Source organism: Heteronotia binoei, chromosome 1 (genome assembly GCF_032191835.1).
Source record: "Heteronotia binoei isolate CCM8104 ecotype False Entrance Well chromosome 1, APGP_CSIRO_Hbin_v1, whole genome shotgun sequence".
Lineage (NCBI taxonomy): Eukaryota > Metazoa > Chordata > Lepidosauria > Squamata > Gekkonidae > Heteronotia > Heteronotia binoei.
The window spans coordinates 168,585,602-168,612,252 of record NC_083223.1 but is presented as its reverse complement, the minus strand read 5'-3'; the positions used below and the strand labels follow the sequence as shown (position 1 = coordinate 168,612,252).

The 26,651-nt window shown below is 40.8% G+C and overlaps 2 protein-coding genes across 3 annotated transcripts in view; one reads left to right on the top strand and one right to left on the bottom strand.

The window, feature by feature from the left end:
- SLC30A6 (solute carrier family 30 member 6) overlaps positions 1-15,186 on the bottom strand; it is a 33,957-nt gene extending 18,771 nt beyond the window's left edge. For both annotated transcript variants that reach the window (XM_060243962.1, XM_060243972.1), the window contains exons 1-7: positions 15,023-15,186; positions 13,787-13,873; positions 10,939-11,023; positions 10,030-10,072; positions 6,016-6,081; positions 4,014-4,094; positions 3,717-3,752 (exon numbers count right to left, since the gene is read on the bottom strand). In XM_060243962.1, coding sequence (XP_060099945.1) covers positions 3,717-3,752; positions 4,014-4,094; positions 6,016-6,081; positions 10,030-10,072; positions 10,939-11,023; positions 13,787-13,873; positions 15,023-15,025 — 401 coding nt within the window. In that variant the 5' untranslated portion in view covers positions 15,026-15,186. The remainder of the gene's footprint in view (positions 1-3,716; positions 3,753-4,013; positions 4,095-6,015; positions 6,082-10,029; positions 10,073-10,938; positions 11,024-13,786; positions 13,874-15,022) is intronic.
- Positions 1-26,651, top strand: part of QPCT (glutaminyl-peptide cyclotransferase) — a 440,295-nt gene that overhangs the window by 54,456 nt on the left and 359,188 nt on the right. The gene's annotated exons all lie outside the window — the stretch shown is intronic.

Here is a 26,651-nt window from a genome sequence, read left to right as displayed (position 1 = left end):
CTTCTCGGAAGTGCTACCTGTTCCACGTGCAGGGCAGGAGAGACAGGCACAAATTAGAAGTCTCAATGTGTGGATGAGACGATGGTGTAAGGAGGAAGGGTTTAAGTTTGTTAGGCACTGGGATGCTTTCTGGAACAAGCGGGAGCTGTACAAAAGAGACGGTCTCCACTTGTCCCCGGATGGAACCAGGCTGCTGGCGCTTAAAATCAAAAAGGTGGCAGAGCAGTTTTTAAACTAAATCTTGGGGGAAAGCCGACAGGAGATGAAATGTCTCTGGTTCGGGAGGACTCGTCTCAAAGAGATGAAGGGTTAGCTGCTATTTTTCTACCGGGTAACGGACCGGAGTTGTCCACTGTGAAGGTGACAAACAATATGGACTGTCTGCCAGTGTCTCGAGGCGGCAGGAGGAAGGTGGCGGGCCTAGCTCGCCTGGGAAATTATAGATGTTTGTATGCAAATGCTAGAAGTGTTCAAAGTAAAATTGGTGAATTGGAATGTTTAGTGCTGGGAGAAAACATAGACATTGTGGGAATTTCAGAAACTTGGTGGAATGAGGAGAATCAGTGGGACACGGTGATTCCTGGATATAAGCTATATCGGAAGGATAGGGAGGGAAGGGTTGGAGGTGGGGTGGCTCTGTATGTCAGAGAGGATATACGGTCCAGTAAGGCTGAGATCAGAGAATTAGATTCACTTTTAGAAATGCTTTGGGTTGAAATAGAGGGCCCAAAAGGAAATTTAACTATGGGAGTTTGTTATCGCCCACCAAATCAAAAGAGAGAGGACGATTATAATATGATGGAAGGCTTAAAGATAGCGGCTAAACGTAAAAACTGTGTTGTAATAGGTGATTTTAACTACCCGCAGATTGATTGGGTCAATATGTGTTCTGGTCGAGAGAAAGAGATTGAGTTTCTTGATGCTCTCAATGACTGTGCTATGGAGCAGATGGTCTCAGAACCTACCAGGGGTGGGGCGATCCTGGATTTGGTCCTAAGTAATGCCCAAGACTTGGTGAGAGATGTAAAAGTGATTGCGCCGCTTGGGAGCAGTGACCATAATGTTATTGATTTCACCGTTTGTATAAATAGGGAGTTGTCCAAAAAGACCACCACAACCACGTTTAACTTTAAAAGGGGTAAATACACTGAGATGAGGAGGCATGTGAGGAAGAAACTGAAAGGAAAGGTACATACGGTCAAAACCCTTGAGAAAGCTTGGACGCTATTTAAAACTATAATCCTAGAAGCTCAGATAAAATACATACCACAAGTTAGGAAAGGCACAAACAGGCATAAGAAAAGGCCTGCGTGGTTAACAAACAAAGTAATGGAAGCTGTAAAAGGTAAGAAGGACTCCTTTAAGCGGTGGAAAACCAGTCCAAGTGAGATTAGTAAAAGGGAACACAGGCTGTGGCAAATCAAATGCAAGACTGTGATCAGGCAGGCAAAAAGGGACTATGAGGAGCATATTGCAAAAAACATAAAGACCAACAATAAAACTTTCTTCAAATATATTAGAAGTAGGAAACCAGCCAGGGAGGCAGTGGGGCCCTTGGATGACCATGGGGTAAAAGGATTACTGAAGGAGGATAGGGAAATGGCTGAAAAGCTAAATGAATTTTTTGCCTCCGTCTTCACTGTAGAAGACGAGAACTTTTTGCCCGCCCCAGAACCACTAATTTTGGAAGGGGTGTTGAAAGACCTGAGTCAGATTGAGGTGACAAATGAGGAGGTCCTACAACTGATAGACAAATTAAAAACTAATAAGTCACCGGGTCCGGATGGCATACATCCGAGAGTTCTGAAGGAACTCAAAGTTGAACTTGTGGATCTTCTAACAAAAATCTGTAATCTTTCATTGAAATCTGCCTCCATTCCTGAGGACTGGAAGGTAGCAAATGTCACCCCCATCTTTAAAAAAGGTTCCAGAGGAGATCCGGGAAACTACAGGCCAGTCAGTCTGACTTCAATACCGGGAAAGTTGGTAGAAACCATTATCAAGGACAGAATGAGTAGGCACATTGATGAACACGGGTTATTGAGGAAGACTCAGCATGGGTTCTGCAAGGGAAGATCTTGCCTCACTAACCTGTTGCATTTCTTTGAGGGGGTGAACAAACATGTGGACAAAGGAGACCCGATAGATGTTGTTTACCTTGACTTCCAGAAAGCTTTTGATAAAGTTCCTCATCAAAGGCTCCTTAGAAAGCTTGAGAATCATGGAGTAAAAGGACAGGTCCTCTTGTGGATCAAAAACTGGCTGAGTGATAGGAAGCAGAGAGTGAGTATAAATGGGCAGTCTTCGCAGTGGAGGACGGTAAGCAGTGGGGTGCCGCAGGGCTCGGTACTGGGTCCCATGCTTTTTAACTTGTTCATAAATGATTTAGAGTTCGGAGTGAGCAGTGAAGTGGCCAAGTTTGCGGATGACACTAAATTGTTCAGGGTGGTGAGAACCAGAGAGGATTGTGAGGAACTCCAAAGGGATCTGTTGAGGCTGGGTGAGTGGGCGTCAACGTGGCAGATGCGGTTCAATGTGGCCAAGTGCAAAGTAATGCACATTGGGGCTAAGAATCCCAGCTACAAATACAAGTTGATGGGGTGTGAACTGGCAGAGACTGATCAAGAGAGAGATCTTGGGGTCATGATAGATAACTCACTGAAAGTGTCAAGACAGTGTGCGTTTGCAATAAAAAAGGCCAATGCCATGCTGGGAATTATTAGGAAGGGAATTGAAAACAAATCAGCCAGTATCATAATGCCCCTGTATAAATCGATGGTGCGGTCTCATTTGGAGTACTGTGTGCAGTTCTGGTCGCCGCACCTCAAAAAGGATATTATAGCTTTAGAGAAGGTGCAGAGAAGGGCAACTAGAATGATTAAAGGGCTGGAGCACTTTCCCTATGAAGAAAGGTTGAAACGCTTGGGACTCTTTAGCTTGGAGAAACGTCGACTGCGGGGTGACATGATAGAGGTTTACAAGATAATGCATGGAAAGGAGAAAGTAGAGAAAGAAGTACTTTTCTCCCTTTCTCACAATACAAGAACTCGTGGGCATTCGATGAAATTGCTGAGCAGACAGGTTAAGACGGATAAAAGGAAGTACTTCTTCACCCAAAGGGTGATTAACATGTGGAATTCACTGCCACAGGAGGTGGTGGCGGCCACAAGTATAGCCACCTTCAAGAGGGGTTTAGATAAAAATATGGAGCACAGGTCCATCAGTGGCTATTAGCCACAGTGTATGGAGCACAGGTCCATCAGTGGCTATTAGCCACAGTGTATGTGTGTATATAACATTTTTTGCCACTGTGTGACACAGAGTGTTGGACTTGATGGGCCGTTGGCCTGATCCAACATGGCTTCTCTTATGTTCTTATGTTCTTAGGAGTTTTGCCACTGACTTCAATGCATGTTTCACCCTATGAAACATTTAGTGCTACTAATTGTAATCTGTAAATTCAGCTCCCTATTATTTGGTACCATATTTACACAAAAGGAAGCAGACCCAGAATGTAAGATGGTCTTACTAAGGAAAGTTACACACAAAGAAAAAAAACTGCTTGACTTAACTGCAACCTGTATGCAAATGTAATATGACCTTCTCTTTTCTTTTTGATGGAATACCTGAGAAAAACCTAGTCTTGCATTACAGGAAACGACATATTTATTACTTGCAATATTTAACATTTTTGTATATTATAAACAGTTTCTTACGTGTGAATCTCTGGCTGCTCCAGAAATCGTTCAGCACTACAAGACACAAGAATCACACCTTTACAATCAATGCATTTCTATCAAGAAATCTGTTATGTTCTTATCACATCATCTTCACGTTCCACATAAGCATCCATCATCAGGCCTGTTATAAAACATCACCACTTGGGAGTCATTGCTAAAGGCTTGCTTTTTAGCTACAATATTTTTTTTTTGGGGGGGGGACCCTAATATTTCACTGCAGTTGACTTGACCACCATATGTATCAAGCATACATGAAGTAGTATACAGTCCTACCTTTCTTTTAGTATAAAAAGAGCTCCAAGTTGTGCCAGAACTGTGGAAGCAAATACTGCTAGCACTTCAAATCTCTCAAACCTGGAATATGAGAACACACTTTAAACCAACATGAACCGATAACTCATTCTGATTTTCATTTGAAAATGATGTACTGCCACTAAACGCATCAAAATTATGAGGATTTTAAAATTTTAGACTACATTTTTTGCCACATCTGTAAATTACCAAAGCTATAATCTTGCATAAAGTTTGCATGACAAAATCAATCAATTTCAAAGAATACAAATGTAGAAAGACTGCAGTCCAATTAGGAACAATAAATAATGGCATATTCAGGAAGAAAATAGATCAAGATGGGTAGCTGTGTTTATAGCAGCAGAAAAGAGCAGGAGTCCAGTAGCACCTTAAAGACTAAAAATCTGTGGCAGGGTATGAGTTTCATGAGACACTGCTCACTTCTGAAGATATCAGAAGTGAGCTATGGCTCACAAAAACTCTGCCACAAATTTTGTTGACTTTAAGATGCTACTGGACTCTTGCTCTTTTCTACAGAAAGAAAATGTTTTAGAGAAGCATTTACACAATTACATTTTGTAGATGTTGGAAAACTCTGGGGGTTTTTTACTGAAATTCTAGACTATTTATAGTTATCTTTAAGACAACCAGGCTTCTGCACAGCTAATACCTCTTTCTCCAGGCTATCTTGCTATACTTAAGAGTTTTTTTAAAATTGCATAAACTACTCATGAATATCCAGATCTATCCAATGTTTATTAGGATACCACTTTTACTGCAGTATGTTTGCAGAAAAAACTGAGATTTCTCCCTTTCTTGCCTTCTTCCCCAACATATGTGTTGTAGTAGAGTTTAGCAATCCTTACACAAAATCCTTCCATTTCATAGTATCTGAAGAAGTGTGTGTGCACACAAAAGCTCATACCTTGAATAAAAATTTGGTGGTTTTAAAAGTGCCACTGGACTCTTAACTTTATTCTATAGTGCGGAGAGACAACACTAGATGCTCAGAAGTAACCTGGTAATTATAAAGGCTAGGATCATATAGTAGTAACAGTTATATTATTGTTTGTGTGTTGGTGGGATGGTGAACAGGGCATACAATAGTCATGTGGCTCTTCTGGTTAGTCATAATTGTGATGATGATGATATTAATGATATTGGATTTATATCCTGCCATTCACTCTGAATCTCAGAGTGGTCACAATCTCCTTTTACCTCACCCCGCCCCCGCCAACAGACACTCTGTGAGGTAGGTGGGGCTGAGAGAGCTCTCCCAAGAAGCTGCCCTTCCAAGGACAAACTGCGAGAGCGATGGCTGAACCAAGGCCATTCCAGCAGCTGCAAGTGGAGGAGTGGAGAATCAAACCTCCCAGATAAGAGTCCACTACACTTGACCACTACACCAAACTGGCTCTCTGTGAATGTGGCTCTCTGTAGTGAATACCACTAATCTATAGAAGATGGACTATATTCTCTTCTCCAGCAAGTGATATAGGTGCTACATAAACTGGTCTTCTCACAGATGGTCAAGTGTATAAACAACAATGAGACAACTTATGGAGCACAAGCAGGGACCCTACAAGGAACCTTGGGGGAATGGGAAAACACCATTTGAAAACCCCTCCCACCTCTCAAAATCTCTCCTTCCACAATTCTTTATGGTCATAAAAGCTTGAACAGGCCAATTTCCCCCAACCAAATTTCTTTTAAGTGATATTCAACTGCTGCTCTGAGCATTACAGTGTCCTCTGTGGAGCATATTAAATCATAATTAGTCAGCATTTTAAGGCATTTTTTCTCTTATGAAGATTGATATTTTTGTACACAAATTCTGGTCCTCTCAAATCCAGTTGAGAAATGTGGTTCTATAAACAGTCTTTATTTCAGTGAAAAACATTTATCATTATCTGGATTACAAAGTAATCTTTCAAACATTTTCAGAACATGTAATAAAGCTATAATACATATTACAGGAACTTACCCAAATGAATAAGTTGTACTGGGCTTCTTCATCATTACCCAATAACTTACTAAGCATGTTATTAAGCTGAATAGGAGAAAAACATCAATGAGAATTCAAACAAGAGAGTTTAAAGGACTTTATGTTCTAAAATGTACCTTCTGAAAACACTTGATAAAAGTTAATAGTAACTCAATAAAATAGCTCATGGTTCTAACATCAGTTTCAAAACAAACACATTGCATTCAGTTGTTCATTTTTACAGAACTAGCAAAATGTCCGTTGTTTATTTGGCTAAAGGAATAAATCCATCTTCCAAACAAGGCTGCTTACAACTAAAAGTAAACAAACAGAATGATGATGGACAGAGAAAAAGCTAATTGGTTCCAGGGTCTTCAGTGAGGGACACTGCTGAGATATTCATTGTCCTCCTAATTCTGGGGTCCCTGTCAGCAAATAAAAGAATGGTGAGAATCAGACAGGAAGAATGTGACCATGCTAGTTCTGTCAGCTCTCTCAACAGCCTTCAACCAGAGTATCCTACTGAGCCATCCCTCAGCACTAGGACTGGGGGCACCATGTTATGGTGGTTCAAATCCTATGGGGGGCATCCCAGAAGGTGATGCTGGGGAATTCCTGCTCTGCCTCATGGCCATTAACCTGTGGCAAGCCACAAAGTTTGCTCTTATCCCATATGCTATTTAATATCTATATAAGCCTACCAGGAGAGATCATCAGGAGGTTTTGATTGCATTGTCACCAATATGCAGGTGATACCCAGCTCTACATTCTTTCACACCTAATTCAAGGATGCTGATGTTCTAAGCCAGTGCTTGGAGTTAGTAATGCGCTGGATGAGGGTGGACAAGGTAAAACTTACTCCTGATAAGACAGAGGTTCTCTGCGTTAAAAGAAAGGCAGACCTGGGACTTAAGAGCTCTCCTGTTTTGGATGGGGTTATACTCCTCTTGAAAAACCAGGCTCACATTTTGGTACAGCGTCACTTTAAAAAACCAGGTAACTATGGTGGGTCAGAGTGCTTTTGCCTAGCTGAAGCTGATGCATCAACTATGTGTTTCTGGGTCAGTATGATCTAATCATAGTGATCCATGATTAATTATATCTAGGCTGAATTACTTCAATGCACTTTACTTGGGGCTATCCTTGAAGAGTGTTCAAAGGCTGTAGCTCGTACAGAATGCTGCTAAGTAGACTACTGTTCAGCACTACAAGCAAATACAGCACTATTGCTGAGCATGTGACCCTGATAACTACAGCAATTACACTGGCTATTGATCCACACCCCAGCCCAATTCAAAGTGTTTGTTTTGACTTTTTAAAGCCTTACACAGCTTCCAAGCAGTGTGTCTGAAAGACCTCCTCCTCCCATGTTCCTGCCTGGGAAAAAAAGATCACAGCCTCTCTGACTGTCCCATCAAGTAAAGAAGCTTGTTTGGTGGGTATATGTGTCAAGTCCTTCTATTTTTCATTATAAATATGGTTGATCTAACGTCAAGCAGAAGTCCTGGCTTTCCTCCATTCCCTACCCCCTACCCCTTTGCCGCGTCCCTGCTGCCATCTGGCAAAGGATGTTTACATAATGGTAATTGTCTTGCTATGTCTAATGCCCAAACTCCCCTGCAATCCCAGGCACTTCACAGGCCTTATCAGTTCACGAGTTGGTGATAGAATGTTATTGTAGAGTAGAGGAAATTTACTGCTGTGCCCTTTGAACCCCAGATTTGAATGGTGTGGTTTTTGTAACAGTTTATGATACCCTGTATAGCATCTTGTAACCTTTAATATCTCAGTCTTCTCAAAGACCATGTCTTGTGAGCACCTTGGAGTTTTAAATAAAGCAGTTAATTTGAAATAAAACAAAGGACTTCATTACTGCAAATATCCGAGCTTGACATTATAAGACAGAGGACCTTTTCAGTGGCAGTCTTACAATTATGGAACAACCTCCCCTGATAGGTGTACCTGGCCCCCTCACTTCTATTCTTTAGGCAGCAACTGAAGATTGTTTTATTTAAAACTTTGTTTTGTTAAGTGTACTAGTCATCCTGAGTTGTGATTTTAAATTTTGGCTTTATGTTTTTATTTTATGGGTTTTACCTATGTTTTCAGCCACCTTAAGCTTCATAAGGAAGAAAGGCTGCTAATAAATGTTTTCCAACAATAAAGTTTCTTCCTCCTAGCAGCATTAATAATAGTGAGATAACTAAGTAAGAAAAGCCTGCAAACTCCTCCTTACATGTAAGCATTATAGTAATAGTGCAATGGAACCAGCAACGAGTAGGATCTTTCCTCCACAGCAGTCACTTATACATGCTGATCATTCATTATAGTAAATGAAAGTACACAGAAGAGCAGCATGATCAAACAATGAAAGTCACAGACCTGAGTTTATTTATACATCTAATAGCCATGTATAAACCTACCATATGGATCAAAACAATACTAAGAACAAGAGCGGAGATTCCTGCAAACCTGGGGGAACACTCGGATTTACCTCCCAAAAAGTTTAAAAGTGAGGGCAAATACTCCCCACAACCAAAAAACTCACAACAACAACAAAAATAGCAATATCTGTGCAGGCCAAACAATATATACTGCAGAATCTAGACAAGAATTTAGAGTAGTGATTCTTAGATGGGGTTTATGGCCCTCCCAGGGACTGATCTACAAATCTCAGAACATTCAGAGCCTGTGAGGCATTTGGCTTTTTAGGCAGGCCCATTTGCAATGGCTTCTGATAGTCAGTAGTGCAGAGTTGTTTTGAATTAATGACCCCATTTTGAGAATAAAATCTCTAGAGTCTAGGTTTCTTCATCAGACCCCTAAAAAAGGTGACATGGTCCAAACAGGAATCAAACTTAACATTAAGGAGTTGGCTTGTGGTCATCAGGCACAAGGGTCTCTTTGAAAGAGTGTCTGAGATTGGTGTATCATTTTAAAGTCTTCTTGCCTTTTGAAAAAGTTCTCAGATTTTTTCTGCAAACCTAGGGGTTGCTACAGGCCTGTAGAAAAATCTATATTGACTGAATGAGGCCCTAATCTGTGGATTTAATTATCAACATCTATGACAATGTTCAGAATTAGATACAGGATAAACAAGGGTGCCTTGTCTACAGTGCTATTTTATGTCCTAAGGTTTTTTTGGTAGCCTGGTGAGCGGGGATTCAATTATAATACTGTGCACTTAGTGAGCAAAATGGATTAATGATTAAGAGCCAATAATTTAAAGCCCTCTCCTAGGAATCAGTTGCAGTGATATGCTGCAGAGGAGCAGGGGAAGCAGAGGTCAAGGAGGGAAGAGAACCACTGAGAGGTGAGAAGGGGGCAGACAGGAAAAAATAACAGCCACGGAGAGAGAAGAAGGAAGTGGCACTGGAGTAAGCAGAGGGGGGGGGGGGGGAGAGACAAATTCAAGGGAGGAATAACACAGGCTGACAAGCATTTAGGGAGAAAACAGAGGAAAGGAGGAAGAAAAATGAGAGGCAGCATGGAAGGAGGAAAATTAGATTTCAGTTTCCCTGTGTGTCCTTCTAGGTCTCTGACTTGTATATACAATTCATAAATGCAATACACAAGAACCAACTGCAGGTTTGTAAACAGGATTTCAGCCCATTCTCCAATTACGGTACCATAAGATGCTGACTGAACAAGAACACCATACTTACTCAAACAACTAAGCAGATATACCAGGTGCATTTCAAAGAAAACATTCAGTGATTTGGCATCAATGGGATTTAAGTATGCTTAATTTCCTCTAGACTGCACCCAGTATGAAAAATTGCCTATTATGACTTTCAGGAAACATACAAGCTCTTGTTTATTACACATATAACAAAGTGAAAAGACTTGATAGCACCATCACCTATAGAAATATAATCAATCCATGAAATACTTTTGTATAAAAAAATTACAGGATATATGTATGCTGTGCTGTATGGTTTTAACAAATAAAAGGACAAGAATTACCAAATAAATTTTAAAAGATTAGATCGAGATTTTTAAAAGCAACCATACCTGAAAAGATCAAAGATGGTCAGGTAGGTATATGCAGTTAAAGCTGTTGAAAAAATAACTTTACATTTTAATGCACAAAAGCACATTTACTATATTTTAATGCACAACCACATTTACTATAAAGATATCTCTTTTTAACTACAATACAGAATGGCAGCAGTGGGCCAGAGCTCCACAGAGACTGCAAAACAACAGCTAGGGTTGCAAATGTTAGGGCTGTTGGAGAAAGGCATTACTGCTGGAAGATGAGCAACTGCTGAAGAACATTTGCAAGCAGCTGAAACACAATTTTCTCTAACCCCACTATTCTTCAGGCCAATGCCTGAAGCAATCAATTGGGCAGTGTTTTCTGGGGCAGGGAGCATAACACAACCAAACAAGCAACATTAAGAAAAAATAATCTTTATTATCCTTTTGCCCACATCCACAGATTTAACTTTTTTCAATCTCTCACAATAACCATGCAATTGCACAATATGCCATTCTGCAAAAATGGCATATTCAAGACCCACCCCAGAATGAAAATGTCCATCAAGGCGATAGAAGTCACAAGTTTACTTGGTAGCATTTAGCAAAATACAGATGCATCTAGATACTTTCAACACAAATAGTACTTGACACCAGCATGTTCAAGTAGCCTCCAGCTGGTACTGATTTAGCAGTAAACTGTAAATCTAGACAAGGTATCATGTCTTTTAGGATTAATCCTAAGTAATTTTATTATGCTATTATATTCTGCCTGACAAACCTCAAGAGAGAAGCAAAAGCAGTGAATCCACAAAACAGTCTATGGCACATCTTGGGGAAAAGTATCAGAAATGTACTATTTATTATACAGCCTTATTTCACTTAAAACTACTACTATGATATATATTGTACCCAAAAATGTACTGCAAGAAATGAACATACCTATACTGTTTGTTGAACTGCACCACATAAGCAGGAAGCCAGTACAAACTACATTTATTGCCCCAAACAGCAAGATTTTCCACGTCTGTAACAAATAAGTTAATTCAGCAAAATAATTAAAATTAAACTGCATAAACCTCAACTTGATTAAAAAAGCTATGATCCTGTAATATATTTATGCATACATATAATAATTTTGAATGGCCTATTTGAAATACCACTAGCTTCAATCTGTTGCTGATTTCAGAGTCAGCACCGCCACATACTATGAAAAAAAATCTTGTATGTGTTTTAGCTCACCTTTGTCTACAAAACAGACTACCAAAGTGTGTCAAAGAAGTTCAAAACAGAATGCAAAAATTATACAACACAAACAAGACTGAATGAACAAACAAATAAACAGCAGCTAGCTACAGAACAATCACAACAACTGATAATTAGCCTTCTGAATAAGAACAATATTCTGAAAAGTTGCTGAATAAATATTAGACAGGTCTGACAAAGAAGATGCAAAAAGATATCATGGCCAGTGTTCCCTCTAAGCTGAGTTAGCATGAGCTAGCTCACAGATTTTTAGCCTCCAGCTCACAGATTTTTGTCTTAGCTCAGGAAGGATGACCCCAGAACACAAATTTAGCTATAACAGCTATAATGCCAGTAGAATTTTTTGCTCACAAGACTCTGCAACTTAGAGGGAACATTGATCATGGCCTGTATTTGTTGTGGCCAGTGAGACTCAGATTGCTGGGGTACTTAGTGCATTTTTATCAGATTGCTTCAAATAGAGCAACAGAAGTACTAGAATAATAAAAGCTGCACAATAAAGATTTCTCGTTTGTCCAAATGTATTTACAGAGTTTTTTCTCCCCAACTATTATATATTTCTGTATCGTCCTCCATGATACTAATATTTAACATTAAACGTACTAGGTGCACTTTTAAACACAGAAGCAAGAGACTGTAAACCAGCTGGATAACATATCTAAGAAAAACAAACATAGCAAAAAATGAGAGATGATACATGAATTTATTTTTATTTTTTTGTAGAAGCAGGTTTTAAAGAGGGATTTGAAAGAGCCCCATGGCGCAGAGTGGTAAAGCTGCAGTACTGCAGTTGGAGCCCTCTGCTCATGACCTGAGTTCGATTCCAGTGGAAGCTGGTTCAGGTAGCCGGCTCAAGGTTGACTCAGCCTTCCATCCTTCAGAGGTCGGTAAAATGAGTACCCAGCTTGCTGGGGGGAAAGTGTAATGACCGGGGAAGGCAATGGCAAACCACCCCATAAAAAGGTCTGCCGTGAAAACGTTGTGAAAGCAGCGTCACCCCAGAGTCGGAAACGACTGATGCTTGCACAGGGGATCTTTCCTTTCCTTTCTTTGAAAGAGACAGAGATTAGAAAAAGAAGGAACAGACTGGTGGAACAGGCAGCATGAGACAAATTTTAAAAGGACAAGCAATGGTTCATGAGGAGAAATCCGGAATAGAATTCACTGAATTTTACTTTAGATGCGAATAACCATTCTGAGATTGCATGCAGAAATTTTAGTGCAATGCAGTCAATGTACAGAGGCAGACAGCAGGGATCTCCACAATCACAGCAGCATCTTTTGCCTTTGGAACAATAAAACATTGTAGGATGAAATTATATAGTCTAGACACAGCTATACAATATTATGTCCTTGGATCTACACTAATTACACTTGTTGGCATTTGCAGGAGGGCTGTAGCTGTGCACTGTACAACAGCCATCTGAAAGAGAGGAGCCCGTGTGAATAATACTTAAAGAACAATGATCTAACTAGTATAATGAGCTGGTGTGATGGCATGAAAAAAGGTGGAGCGCAAGGTCATTTGCTAATGGAATATATCTTTCAGCAAAACATTTATTTTTATTATATATTTATTTAATTTTAATAAATTTCTATTCCCCCCATTCCCCATAGGGCTCAGGGCAGAGTACAACATATAATAAAACAATTATATATATATATATATATAAACATCATATAATAAAAACATTTTAAAACAGACAACTCAACAGCACTCAAGATTACCATGACATCACATATTGCCCAGCCTAGCCATCTCAGATCATGATATCTTATAGAGATGGCAGTTTTTATTCCAATTCCTAGCACAGATGACAGTGCTGGCCAGAGAGGCCAACCAGATCAAGAATAGAAGCCCGCAGTCTCAGCTAAAAGCCTGGAGGAACAGCTCCGTTTTACAGGCCCTATGGAAGGCTAATAAACCAGGTAGGGCCCGGATCTCAATAGGGAGCTGATTCCACCAGGTTGGGCCAGGACTGAAAAAGCCCTGGCCCTAGTTGAGGTGAGGCGGGCGTCTCTTGGGCTGGGGACGGCCAGATGTTGGGAGGCCAAACGTAGCGACCTCCTGGGCATATATGGAAAGAGATGGTCCCGCAGGTATGTTGGTCACAAGCCGCGAAAGGCTTTAAATGTTAGCACTAGAACCTTGAAGCGGATCTGGTACTCAATGGGCAGCCAATGCAGACTGTGGAGCACCGGCCGAATGCCCACCCGTAAAGGTGGTGCAGTCAGCAGGCGAGCTGCCGCATTCTGCACCTGCTGCAGTTTCTGGATCAGTCTCAAGGGTAAGCCAGCGTGGAGTGAGTTACAGTAATCTAGTCTGGAAGTGACCATTGCATGGATCACTGCATGGTGTGGCAGTCTGAACAAACTGCCACACTCCCTCCATTTCAATCAACTTTTTTAAAAATCTGGTGAACAAATGTTTTTATGCATCTAAAGAAAATTACATTTGGTATTCTATGAAGTTATTCAACTGCTCTAGAATATTATTTTCTATATTCTGAAAGAAAACACTCACCCTTTGATCAGCTGCTACTAATCTAAATTCCTGTGTTAACTTGCCAAGGAGAGATTTCTGTGATTTGCGAAACAAATGTATTGTCCCCTGCAAACACGCAAAAAACATTTATCTTGGTTAAATTCTTCATTTTATAATGAACCTATGAATTCTTGCAATAGCATTCTCATTAAATTAGCTTATTTTTAATACTTTGTAATAAAGAGAAGAAATACCAGCATTATTGGCACAAAGCAAAGGTGAAATTGCAGGACATTTGTTTAGGAACCAAACAAGTTAACATTCAATAGCTGGGGTGAGCCACACTGGTGTCAGATATCCCAATAAACTTGCTTATCTGTGACTAGTGCAAATACTGTTTCTTGTCATGCTGTTGCACACTAGCAGAGCACTGACAGAGGCTTCTTGATTTGTGAAACCTTAAATCAAGTTCCAATTTGCTGTAATGTCTGAATGGGCAAACTGGAGTTGCTTGCCATAACATGAGAATACATGCATTCACTAACGAGTCAGAAATACCATGATAACGAACCATGTAGTAATTCTTTAGGATTAGATAACACTGTTAACAAAGTCAGTGACCTTGTGATATAGTACCAGAAGTATTCTCAAATTTAGGCATGTTCACAGCACAGGTGTAAGATTTATTTTTTTTGAGAAGTTCAAGCTCCTATGCTTTCAGCTGCTACAGAGTAGACAGAAACTCAACAGCTGGAATTTATATAACCATTCCAGGGTAACAGTTGCCATATTTCTAGCTCAACCTTTAGACAATATTAATATCACAACACCCCTTAAGGAAGGTTAGGTAGAGGACTAGTAACGAATTCACGAACACGAAGTCAAAGCTAAGAAAGGGCTTCAGCCCATTTTCTTCACTCGAACTCCAACACTGTAGTACCATACAAGCTCTGTGGAGAAGGAAATTCTACATGAAAAGACTCTACGTGCCACGTTACTAGTCCCCAAATCAGTTTGCAAAAAATAGTGGCGACCTAAGCAATTTCCTCCCCCCTATTTATAAACGTATCAAAAATGCGGTGCCAATCAAGGCGCTGAAACAGCCCCAAATCCATTGACTGCGGAGCGCAGAAGCTCTCAGTCTCACCCTGCACCCAATTTTTGGGTGCATCCTAAACACTGACTGCATAAACGCTTATGCACAACAGAATTCAAGCCCTAACTATAATCCTTCAAACCCTTTCCATCCTATGATATGAAAAGAAAGCAACTCACCATATTGAGGAACAAGCGGCTCCCTCAGGGGGCCGGAAAAGGCGGGTTTCTGCTGTCGCCATGGAGACGAGAAGGAAGTCAAATAAGATGATACCTAATTGGCTAAATGCTACCCAAAGTAGGAACTGACGGCAGGTTTCGTTCAGGCCCAGCCCACTCAAGACGCGGCGTTCCAGTCGGCGCTGTGACAGATTGAGAGTGTTGTGCGCTTGCGTTAATACAGATCGCAGTAATGGCGGGAATGCTGATCAGCTTTACGGCGTGAGTTGCAGCCGTGGCTACAGACTGGAACTGGGCCAGTCGTTGGGCTGGCTGTGTACCTTCAGTGGTGGAAGTGCTACAAATGCCCGGTCTTCGTTTGTGCACGGTGTTCCAGGTCTCAGCAGGAGTACTGGAAACAGTTGCCGGGTGAAAATTAAACAGAAGTTCAGTCGGTGTCACCTTAAAAACCAGCGAAATTTATTTCACTATGAACACACTAACCTGCTTTATACTGAAACTAAATCGGTATTGTCTACTCAGGCTGGCAGCTGCTCTCCGTTGTCTCAAGCTGAGGCACTTCACATCACCTACATAGCTTGATCCTTACTGAAGATGATGGGGATTCAACCTAGGACCTTCTGCGCACCAAGTAGAGCCACGATGGCCTCTTTCACTGTTGTCATTCAGAGCTCACTTCAAATATGTGGAAAGGAAATCATTTAGGGAATATATAGGGAAAATTACAGGAGGAGGCATGGACATCGAGACTAACAGCATTTATTCCAGCATAAGGTTTCATTTATCTAGAGTTATTCTCTTTGGGGGGGGGGGGGCAGGGTGATGTCCTTTTGGACTTTTTTTTTAAAAAAACTGATGAAAATATCCTCTTTTGGGGTGGGAAGGTTATAAATATCCCTAGTTAGTAACAATCACAGCTTAAATTGTAGGGATGAAGCCCTGTGGCGCAGAGTGGTAAAGCTGCAGTAATGCAGTCTGAACTCTGCTCATGACCTGAGTTCGATCCCAGCGGAAGCTAGGTTCAGGTAGCTGGCTCAGGTTGACTCAGCCTACCATCCTTCCGAGGTCAGTAAAATGAGTACCCAGCTTGCTGGGGGGAAAGTGTAGATGACTGTGAAAGGCAGTGGCAAACCACCCCATAAAAAGTCTGCCATGGAAACATTGTGAAAGCAGTGCTACCCCAGAGTTGGAAATGAGTGGTGCTTGCACAGGGGACTACCTTTACCTCTTTAAATTGTAGGGATATTTAAAACTGATATTTGTCATAGTGATCACTTGTTTGAAGTAGTCAGTCAGGAAATATGTCCTCTTTTTTGCTTTCAAAATATGGTAACCCACTGAAGTATTCATTGTTAAGCTCCTGGGTCAGATACTCTCGCTCATTCAGGGCCGGCCCTGCCACTAGGCAATTGCCTAGGGTGCCAGCCGTCTGGGCACACTGATGACTTGGTGATGTTATCAGTGCAGGGGGCACCAGAAGTTAGCCTTGCCTAGGGTGCCAGTCTAGGGCTGGCCCTGTGCTTGCTGACATACTAACCCCTGTAAACTGACATAAAGAACCCCTTCTGTGGACCAATACCACTTAGAATCTAAAAGGCATTCAGATGCTTGACACCCCTCGGTTGTGCTTACTCCTTAATGACAGTGCAATTTCTGTTGCATCAGAACGATGTGGGGAGCTGTAAAACCTTAGCCCACTGCGTCTAAACAAAAATATACAGATAGGAGATGAAATCAAAGATGCATTTCCTCCTTGATCTGGGCTACTTTAAGTGGTTTTTCAGTTCCTCCCGAACTAAATTGTAGAAATATAAAGGGCAACAAGGAAGAAGGTGGAATAGCTAGTACAAGTTGAAGACCTTTAATTTGCTGAGCGCTGGAACTGAAACAAGGTGTGATAAGGTAGCGGTGAGTTGCCAACTGGGTTGAGAGACTTGGAGAAGGGAGGAACCTTAGCGGGTTGTAAAGTCATAGAGTCTGCTCTCCCGATCTATGTTTCTAATTATATATATCCAGGCCCCATCTGTAGCAATATGAAATAGCAAGAAAAAAACCTATGGAAGATGTTGAAGGCAAACAACAAAGAGATAGCTAGGATAGTCTATTGAAGTCAAATAAAGCAAAAATCTACTGGAACCTTAAAGACTAACATTTTAATATGAGCATTCATAGGTCACAGTGTACGTTGTCAGATATGTGATGGAAAATGTACTGACGAATTTTTATGGGGCAGGATGGGGGGGGGGACTCGAACCTTGGTGATAATTACTTTTATTTCTATATCTATATGGTGTGTAATACCCTGTGCTAATATTCATTAAAGGACCTCAGAATATGTCCTGTGACCCATGAAAGCTCATATTGAAATGTTAGTCTTTTATGTGCCACTGGATTTTTGTTTTATATTGTTGATGAAGTCAGTTTATGCTAGCTGTGCAGGATGGAGCCACCTTGGGAGTCTTATGACTGAGGAGCAGAGTAGATGTAACAACATCCATAGGTCTCACCCAGAAACTCCACTGCCATTTTAAAGTGTGAGGACCTGATCCTGATTGCTGCTACAGCAGGGTGAGCTGAGGTTATCTTTTTCTCCATCCCAGGCATTTTCAATTGTCTAAACAGACCCCACCCACAGCTGTTTTGGCACTTGAAAAGGAGCAGGGGGAATCAGAGCCTCAGCCTGTCATGCTGTGGGCCTAACTGAGATTGGGCCTTCACAGCATTTTAAAATCACTTTAAAATAGTAGGTTGGACCTATGGACACCATGATGTCTTATTTGACCCAAAGAGAACCAAAAAGTCTTAGTTGGAAAGGCATCAAAGACTCTGAACAAGAAGACAGAGGCACTGCTGGCGGTAATCTAGGAAAGAAATGAAAGTGCCAAGATACAACAGAAAGCATGACAGGATTAGAGCATGCAGTAATTCTACTAAGACAGGAAAGAAAAGCCAGTTTGTTTTTTTAAGGGTCAGGGAGAAGTGAACTGGTTTTTCAGGGGCCCAAAATGTGTACATTGGTGGGCAGAGAAGAGATCCAAAGGAAAATGTTAAGACTTTTTGCCTTAGCAAGGAACTGGGGGGAGAAGGATATGAATAAAAGCTTAGAAAGGTGAAAAACTTCTTAGACATAGATATTGAAACAGCCAAATAGCAGCTGCAGATAGACAAACTGGAGATACAGCCTGAGACTAGAAAAAAAAATCTGAATGAGGTGTCAGCTGGATTTTTACAAACAGCTTTTTTAAATGTTGATCCTATAAATATTTAGAGTTATATATCTTACAATATTTAGACTTAATTCTGTTATCTTAACCAAGAGGAATTTTCAAAATAATCATGGGGGGGGGGGGCGAGCATCGCTGGTGTATGGTGGACGTGTTTTGAAGGAGCTCCTGATCTCCCCCTTTACGTCGGGTATTTAACGGCACCAGACTCCGCTGTTGGAAACTCTCTAAATGGGACAGCAAACAAAAAGCAAAAAGAGATCAACTTCAAAAGGAGAGAAATCGGTGGCAGAAAAGGTCAGTCGCCCTGCTACTAGATTGATCTCAAACATGGCTGCTAGTAACCCTCCCTCTCCGGGCCAGGTGATAGAGGACGAGGAAGCGCCCTTATGTAAACGTGACTTAAATGGCCTAAAAGCTGATATCCATCGTTTTTTTACAGAATCAATGGAAAACTTTTTAAAGCCCATTCAATCCAGAATGCAGGAGCTTACAAAAGAGCTTTCAGTAACCGCCAAATTGGCGGAACAATCGGCCGAGGCTGCTATGGGGCTTAAAGAGGACATTAAGTCTATGAAAAAGTATGAATCACTGCTTGAAAGCAGAATCTCTATGCTGGAAAATTGTTATAGGGCTGCAAACCTTAAATTTAGAGGCATGGAGGAGGGAGAGGAAGAAGCCACAGAACTATCTTTATTTATGAACAAGTGGCTGACGAAAACTCTAAAAATGGAGGGGTCATCGATTGCGATAGCGAAGGCTCAAAGACTTGGTGTAATGACGGCAGCAAGAAGAGGGACGCCATGAGACATTTTAGTGAGCTTTGTCTTTCCTAAAACTAGAGATATGATTCTAAGGGAGGTGAGGCTGAATGGGGCACTTACATATAAGGGTAAAAAAGTGCTAGCTCTACTACACCTACCCCTGAAGCCTTAATGAAACGAAGGAAGCTAAAGCTCTTTGTGTCAAAATTGCACACAGCCAACATACGCTTCAGATGGAGTCCTACATCAGACATCTTAGTTTTTAAAAATGGAGCCATGTACAAAGCATCTAATGTAGAGACAGGAAAAGCGTTACTGAACTCGCTAGCCTTAAAGCTGACACCTACAGAGGAAGAAGATTTACACCGGACAAAATACGTTGAATGGAGTCTGATTAGACTTATTTCAAGCTATAGAGATGTTCTTTTATGTTATTTAGTCTTTGGCGCCACAACCGTTAGCATTTGAATTATGGCGGAAAGTATACTGGCACTCTGAAAAGTTGCGTGGTTCTTCTTTAGGACCGTTAATGTTTGAAGTTATTGAAATGTCTAGCTATAATGAATGAATATAATAGTGGTGGTTAGTGTGAATGGTGTGTGATTAGATTAGCGAGGATGGGGAGAAGTATGTTATACGGAGTTGGGGTGAATGTTTATTTTTGAGTGGTGTATAAATGCAACAGAGGGAAATAATAGTGTGTGGAGCGGAGGTTAATGCAGAGAGGGAAAGGTATGAGAGGTGGGTGTGTGGTGAATGCCGTTTGTGAGTGTTTTATGATTGGAAATATGTTGGAATGTTATAGTGTGGATGCGTGGTGGCCTGTATGAGTGAAAGGTTGAATAAGTGTGTGTGGGTGGAGTAGAGAATGTGGAGCGATATGTGTAAACTAGTAATAGGAGGTCTGTAGTTAAAAGGGATGGTGTGAGTGGAGGTTAAGGCATAGGGGGAAAGATATGTAATGTGGGTGTGTGGTAAATGTCGTGTGTGAGTGGTTTATGATTGGAACTATGTTGGAATGTTATAGTGTGGACGTATGGTGGTCTGTATGAGTGAAAGATTGAATCAGGAATTTACTTGAAGGGGTTTTTGTACTGGCAGAATGCACTGGGGGTGGGGGGTGTTGATTAAGGTCTTACAAAGTATGAAATGGTTTGAAATTAACTAGCCTATAGCAAATTATTTTATAAGCTTTGATGGATTTTATTAAGGAGGTAGATTATTAAATTTGTTTAGTATGCTTGATGAATGGATTTTTACAATGTTATGAAATTGTTCCTTGTTCTACTTATATTTATATAGATATTTAAGCATAAGTCAGGGATATATATGGATGGGTGAGATGTGTTTTGAGAGGAACTAGGGGCTAAAATGACAGGTTGCTACAGTTATTCTTATCCAAATAATGCCACTACACTAAGTATTTGACATAAGGTTATGGATTATGTTTTTTCCTTTTAGGTCCATAATGATTTAATTGGAAAATTGAATTTGTGTGTTTATACAGTTGGTGCCGCATCTAATTCGGCTGTTTCTGAATTGGTCTAATTTGAGCATGAGTTTGTTTTTTTCTCTTGTTATAAGAGGGTGGAAAGGGAGTTGTAATAATAATTGTGAGTAACTAAAAGCTTGGGTACGATAGCGCCCCCCGAGCAAGTAAGCAATTAGTTTCACTTTAAGGGAGTACACAGGGTATTGCTCCCTTGTTCTCCTAGTGATAGGGGGTTGGTGAAACTGAGCCCCGAGGGTGGGGAGTCGGGTTTTGGTTAACAGGTTTTTACTTCCTGTTAGTCTATCAGCACTGTTGAATAGTGCTGGTGTTTGTTAGGGGCAGTTGTGCTCCTGTTAATCCAGTTTTTCTTTACTATATTGTTGGGCCTTTTGCCGTTGGTTTTGTGTTTGTTTTAATATGTCTAGCCGCATCAAAGTCGCTTCGTGGAATTGTAGGGGATTCAAAAATCCCATCAAACGTAAACACATCACCAACTACCTGGAAAAGAAAAAACTTAATATTGTATGTTTGCAAGAAACGCACTTAAGGGAGAAAGCTATCAGTTGCCTTAAATCGCACTGGTTCCTTCAATCATATCAAGCTCCTGGCACGTCCAAAGCAATGGGGGTGGCCATTCTAATATCGAAACACACTCCTTTTGTATGTCACCAGACCAAAATAGATCCATTGGGCAGATTTGTCTTTGTCAAAGGTGAATTAGACGGAGTGGCCACCACTATTGCTTCAATCTATTCCCCCAACAGCGGTCAAATTGATTTTCTCAATAAGACGCTTCTAGAACTACAGCATTTCCAACATGGCAATATATTGATTGGTGGGGATTTAAATTTTGTAGTAGATACGTCAATGGATAAGTCAAACTATACCAGATCTGCAAAGAAGTGCTTGTCATCTCATACAGAACTGAACTCTGTTCTAAATAACTGGCGTACCCTACACCCTAATACTAAAGACTATTCTTTCTACTCTCTGGTACATGACTCGTACTCAAGAATTGATTTTCTTTTAGTTTCCCTGTCACTGATCAATCGCATAGAAAATGCAGAAATAGACATTAGAAGTATTTCTGATCATTCTTTGGTAGGATGCGATTTGATAGCTCAGGATGTTGATGGGAAAGGCTCTAATTGGTCTCTAAATAAATTGTTACTATCTAACGTAGACGCATGTAACAAAATTGAACAGCAGATTCGCTCTTATTTTGATTTAAATACCAACTGTTAAATAACAATTTCTTCCCAAGCCTGGCACTCATATTTTTTAAATCTTTTTGGAAACAATGGGGCAAATTTCCCCATTTCCCTTAAAACTGACATCAGTGAACATCCTGAGTGGCCACCTGTGTCCCCGGAGGACATCATTACCCTGATTTCGCAACTTAAGCCCAAAAAGGCCCCCGGCCCTGACACAGTCATTCCAGAGCTATTGAAGTTCCATCCAGAATGGTGGGCTCCACCCCTGCCTGCCATGTTTACTATGATAAACAGCACTGGAATAATGCCCAGGACATGGACCAATGCAATCATTGTCCCCATCCACAAAAAGGGCAATCCTTCATTACCTGAGAACTATTGGCCGATTAGCCTCCTATCAGTTGTCGGCAAGCTTTATGCCAAACACCTCCTAGTGAAACTAGAAAGCTGGCTGACAACAAACAATATATTAGGCCCAGAACAAATAGGGTTTCGCCATGGTAAATCCACCCTTGACCACTGTGTCGTTTTATCGCACCTAGTTTCTAAATACAGTGGGAAATCTGGCAACAAACTCTTCGCTGCCTTTTTAGACCTCAAGGCGGCGTTTGACTCAGTTCCTAGAGAGTTGCTTTGGATTAAGTTGGCCAGGATGAACATGGATCCCAGATTGCTTACCTTGATTAAAAAACTGTATACACGTACCAGCTGTCAAGTTAAGTACAATCTTCAGGGAAATCTAACTTCAGAAATTCCAATTTGTAAGGGTGTGAAACAGGGCTGTATCCTTGCCCCAGCACTTTTTAATCTTTTTTTTAAACAATCTAGCCCCTGTTTTATATGCAATCGATGGGCATGCCCCTAAAATTGCTCACCGTCACGTTCCCATCCTTTTATATGCGGATGATGCCGTTTTACTGTCATGTTCCCAAATTGGATTGAGGCGTCTTATTATACCAAGTTATGACCTATCTCAATAATAATGAGTTAACCCTGAATTGTGGGAAAACAAAGATTTTATTTTTCTCTAAATCCTGGAAGCAACAACTATGGTCAGTCCAGGGTAACCCTATTGAACAGGTCAAAACTACCAAATATCTGGGGATTAATTTTTCCTACAATGGGAGCTGGGCAGCCCATCGTAAGTACGCTCTAACAGTGGCAAGAACTAGTGCCTTGGCTATTGCCTGTTTTTTCTATCTTAAAGGGAACCGATATGTCCCCATGGCCCTAAGAGCTTTCAATGCGAAATCTAGCCCCCAACTCTTATATGGTGCTCCCATATGGATCAGTGCCTTCAATTACACCACTGAAGGTCTGCAATCCTTCTTTTTGAGGAAAATACTGGGATTACCCAATTGTGTTCCTTATGCTGCAATTTGCATGGAAACTGGACTGTTGCTGCTGGAAACTCGTGCCTGGCTTTTGACCTTTAAGTTTTGGCTGCGTCTTTTATTTAACTCTGATCAGAACTCTTTCACCTTTTTGATGCTGATGGACTATCATGCATCCAAATGGTTGACCCTGATCCAAAAGAAAATCACATCCATAGGAATTTCCTTGGATGCATTTTACCTATCCTCTGCTCCTGCGGTATTTCAATCCATCAAACGCAGATTACTAGACATCCAGTTGCAACGTCTAACTGAGGCAGCTCGGAAAACTTGCTCCCCAAGCTATCTGGGTCTATCCCAGACTCCTGGGCTTTTAGCTCCCTATTTCCTCTTTTTAACTGATCCTCACCAAAGAAGAGCACTCATGCTGGCTAGATTTAATGCACTACCATCGGCCATCCTTTCCGGAAGATACCACAGAATCCCCCGCAATCTTAGACGATGCCCTTGAACTAGGAGAAGATGGCCGGCGGACCCTGGAGGAGGTTGCTTGTTCTCTGCTCTCCGTGAGACTCTGCCTTTTGTCTTTCTTTCTTCTACGCTCCCTCAAGGTTGTCCTGGCAGGGAGTGGACTTGTTTAATGTTACATGGTTTCCCTGCTCTTTGGTCTAATAAGAGCCTCTAAAGCTTAGGAGCTGCTGTTTTCGCCTTATTTACTGCGGCTGTTATCTGTGGCGTGGTAGCGAAGGATTTATGGCCTTGGCCTACAGCAGGCAAAATCATTTCCTCCCCCACACTTTATGAAGATACTTGTGTGTGGATAGTTGTCTTTTCCCTTCAGTGTGGATAGACATAAGATAAGAAACTTAAACAACTTAAACAGCCCATTAAATGGCGGGCAAGCGGCCTAGAGATGACGTTGAAGAATTTGGCGTTTCACCAAAGAGCAAACAGTTGAAAATTAAAGACTTTTTTGGACCAAAGACAAAGCAAGCTGGGCACTCTGTGGAGTATAATATCAAGACAGCTAACCGTTTTACCCCACTTGAGGAACATTTAGACCTACCAGAGGAAGTGGAGCGTAGTTGCTCGCCTCGGCCGGTTAGGAGGGCAGCAGCTGTGGATGATTCTGGGGCGTGGCAGTTGCCCAGCAAGAATTTGACTGAGGGGGACTGTGTTACATCAGCAGGCAGCAATCTGCTTGACCTAATTGCAAGAACTGTTGATTGCATTTTTCAAGGTATGGAGGAGATTTCGAACCAACTTAAATCTCTTACAGCAGCGATAGCAGGACTGTCCCTCTCAAAGAATAGTAATCAACATATGCCAATCAGATCATTAACTTTGAAAAATTTTAGCAGTCCACGGAGGCCTGGGCAGCTTACACCCCAGAGAGAGAAAGGTGAGAACTATCAGCAATTGATTCTCCAGCCATGTAAGATCTGCTTGATGGTATGTAAGTACAGGGGATCATATCCATACTGGGGAAATAAATTCATGGCTAAGAGTCGGCTTAGCGAACTTTTGAGGAGTCATCGAAACGGTCCCTCATGTTCTTCTGGACTGCCCTTTCTATAGCAGCCCACGAGCAACATATCTAGATGCTCTGCTCTTTGACCATCAAGGTCTTTCTGATAATGCCAAGGTCCGCTTTTTACTCCACGGGAAACACAACTTTGTCACTACTCACGTTGCTTGTTTTTTACAGGTTGCGATCCGAATCAGAGAGGCTTTTACTCATGCATAGCCCACAGCTATTTTATGCCATTTAACTTTTGCTGTTTTTTTATTATACTATATTTTTTATTATATTTTTATTACATTTTATGTCATTTAACTTTTACTGGTTTTATATTATAGAATTTTTATTATATTCTATAGTGTCACTGCTGGTTTTAAAGTATACTGTATCCTTATATTAATGCCAATAAAGGTCTATGATGATGATACCAACTGTGGCGTTTCGCAGGCTATGGTCTGGGACGACTTTAAGGCGGTTATGAGAGGCAATCTTATTTCGCTAGCATCGGCTTGCAATAAAGCGTGGAGGAAGTCTGTGGATGACTTAAATTCTCAGATAGCGGAACTCCAAGCCAAGCATTGTAAGTTTGGGGGGAGGAAAACACTGAAAAAGTTAAATCAGGCCAGAAAACAGCTGGAACTGTTAGAATCAGCATCCATCCAGAAGAACTTTCTTTTTCTAAAACAAAGATTTGTAACGAAAACCTCTAAATCAGTTAGATTTCTAAAATTTCGTATAGCCCAGAAAAGGTCTCAAAATCTGATACACGCCATACGAAATTCTCAGGGTGTTATTCACGAAATCACTCTGGAGGGATTTCGAAAACTTTTTTTGAGTTTTATAAAACTTTATATGAGTCTGGTGAACCAAATTCACAGAATATTGAAAAATACTTAAGATCTATTAATTTTAATGCCACCCTTACGAATGACCACATTTCCTTCCTAGATAGGCCTTTTAATTTGAGAGAACTAAACGCGGTCATTTCAAAAATAAAGAGGAATAAGGCCACGGGGAGGGATGGTTTTCCAATTGAATATTACAAACATTTTAAATCTTCCCTTTTAACCCCTTTACTCGATACCTGCAACTTGGACTTGGAAGAAGGTCACCTCCTGCCTAGTTGGTTGGAATCTCGTATGATCTTAATCCCTAAGCAAGGCAAAGACAAACTTAATCCTGCCTCTTACCGTCCAATCTCAATTTTAAATCATGATTTCAAACATTTTTCTTCTGTTAGCTGAACGTTTGAAAAAAATTATCACACAGTATGTTCATCCTGACCAGGCCGGTTTCATGCCGGGTCGTTCAATCACCGACAATATCCGTAAATCATTAAACCTGATTCATGGAACAAAGATGTCTAATTTGTCGTCATTAATCCTTTCGTTAGACGCTGAAAAAGCATTTGACAAGGTGGAAATCAATTATTTACAAACTCTACTTAAATTTATGAATTTTGGTCCTGGTTTTTTAAAAGCTATCTCAGCAATCTATAGTGATCCTTCTACGCAAATTGTTAAAAATTCTTTTAGGTCAGATGAACTACATTTACATAGAGGCACGCGCCAGGGGTGCCCTCTTTCTCCGCTTTTGTTCGCCCTTTCTGTAGAGCCCTTTGCACACGTAATCAGGAATGCACCTCAAATTAAAGGTATCTTGGTTAACAAGATAGAATATAAAGTAAGTCTTTTTGCCGATTACATGGTTTTTTATTTAACCAACTCTCTCACCTCTTTAACCTCTCTTAAAAACAAACTTGATGAATTTAGTTGTCATTCTGGTTTTTCAATTAATTTTAACAAATCAGAAATTTATCCTATTAACATTGCCCCAGACCTGCAGGACAGGATTAAGTTTTCTCTTCCTTTTAAATGGGTCACTAAAACTTGGAGACACTTAGATATTTGTTTCCGTTGAATTTGGCAGACTTATATCAAGTTAACTATGGACCAGCATCTAGATACACGACCTCTATGCTAGGTGAATGGTCTAAACTAAACTTCTCAATACTGGAAAAAATAGATCTTCTGAAAACATTACTTCCTCGACTTTTATTTTTATTTCAAAACCTACCGG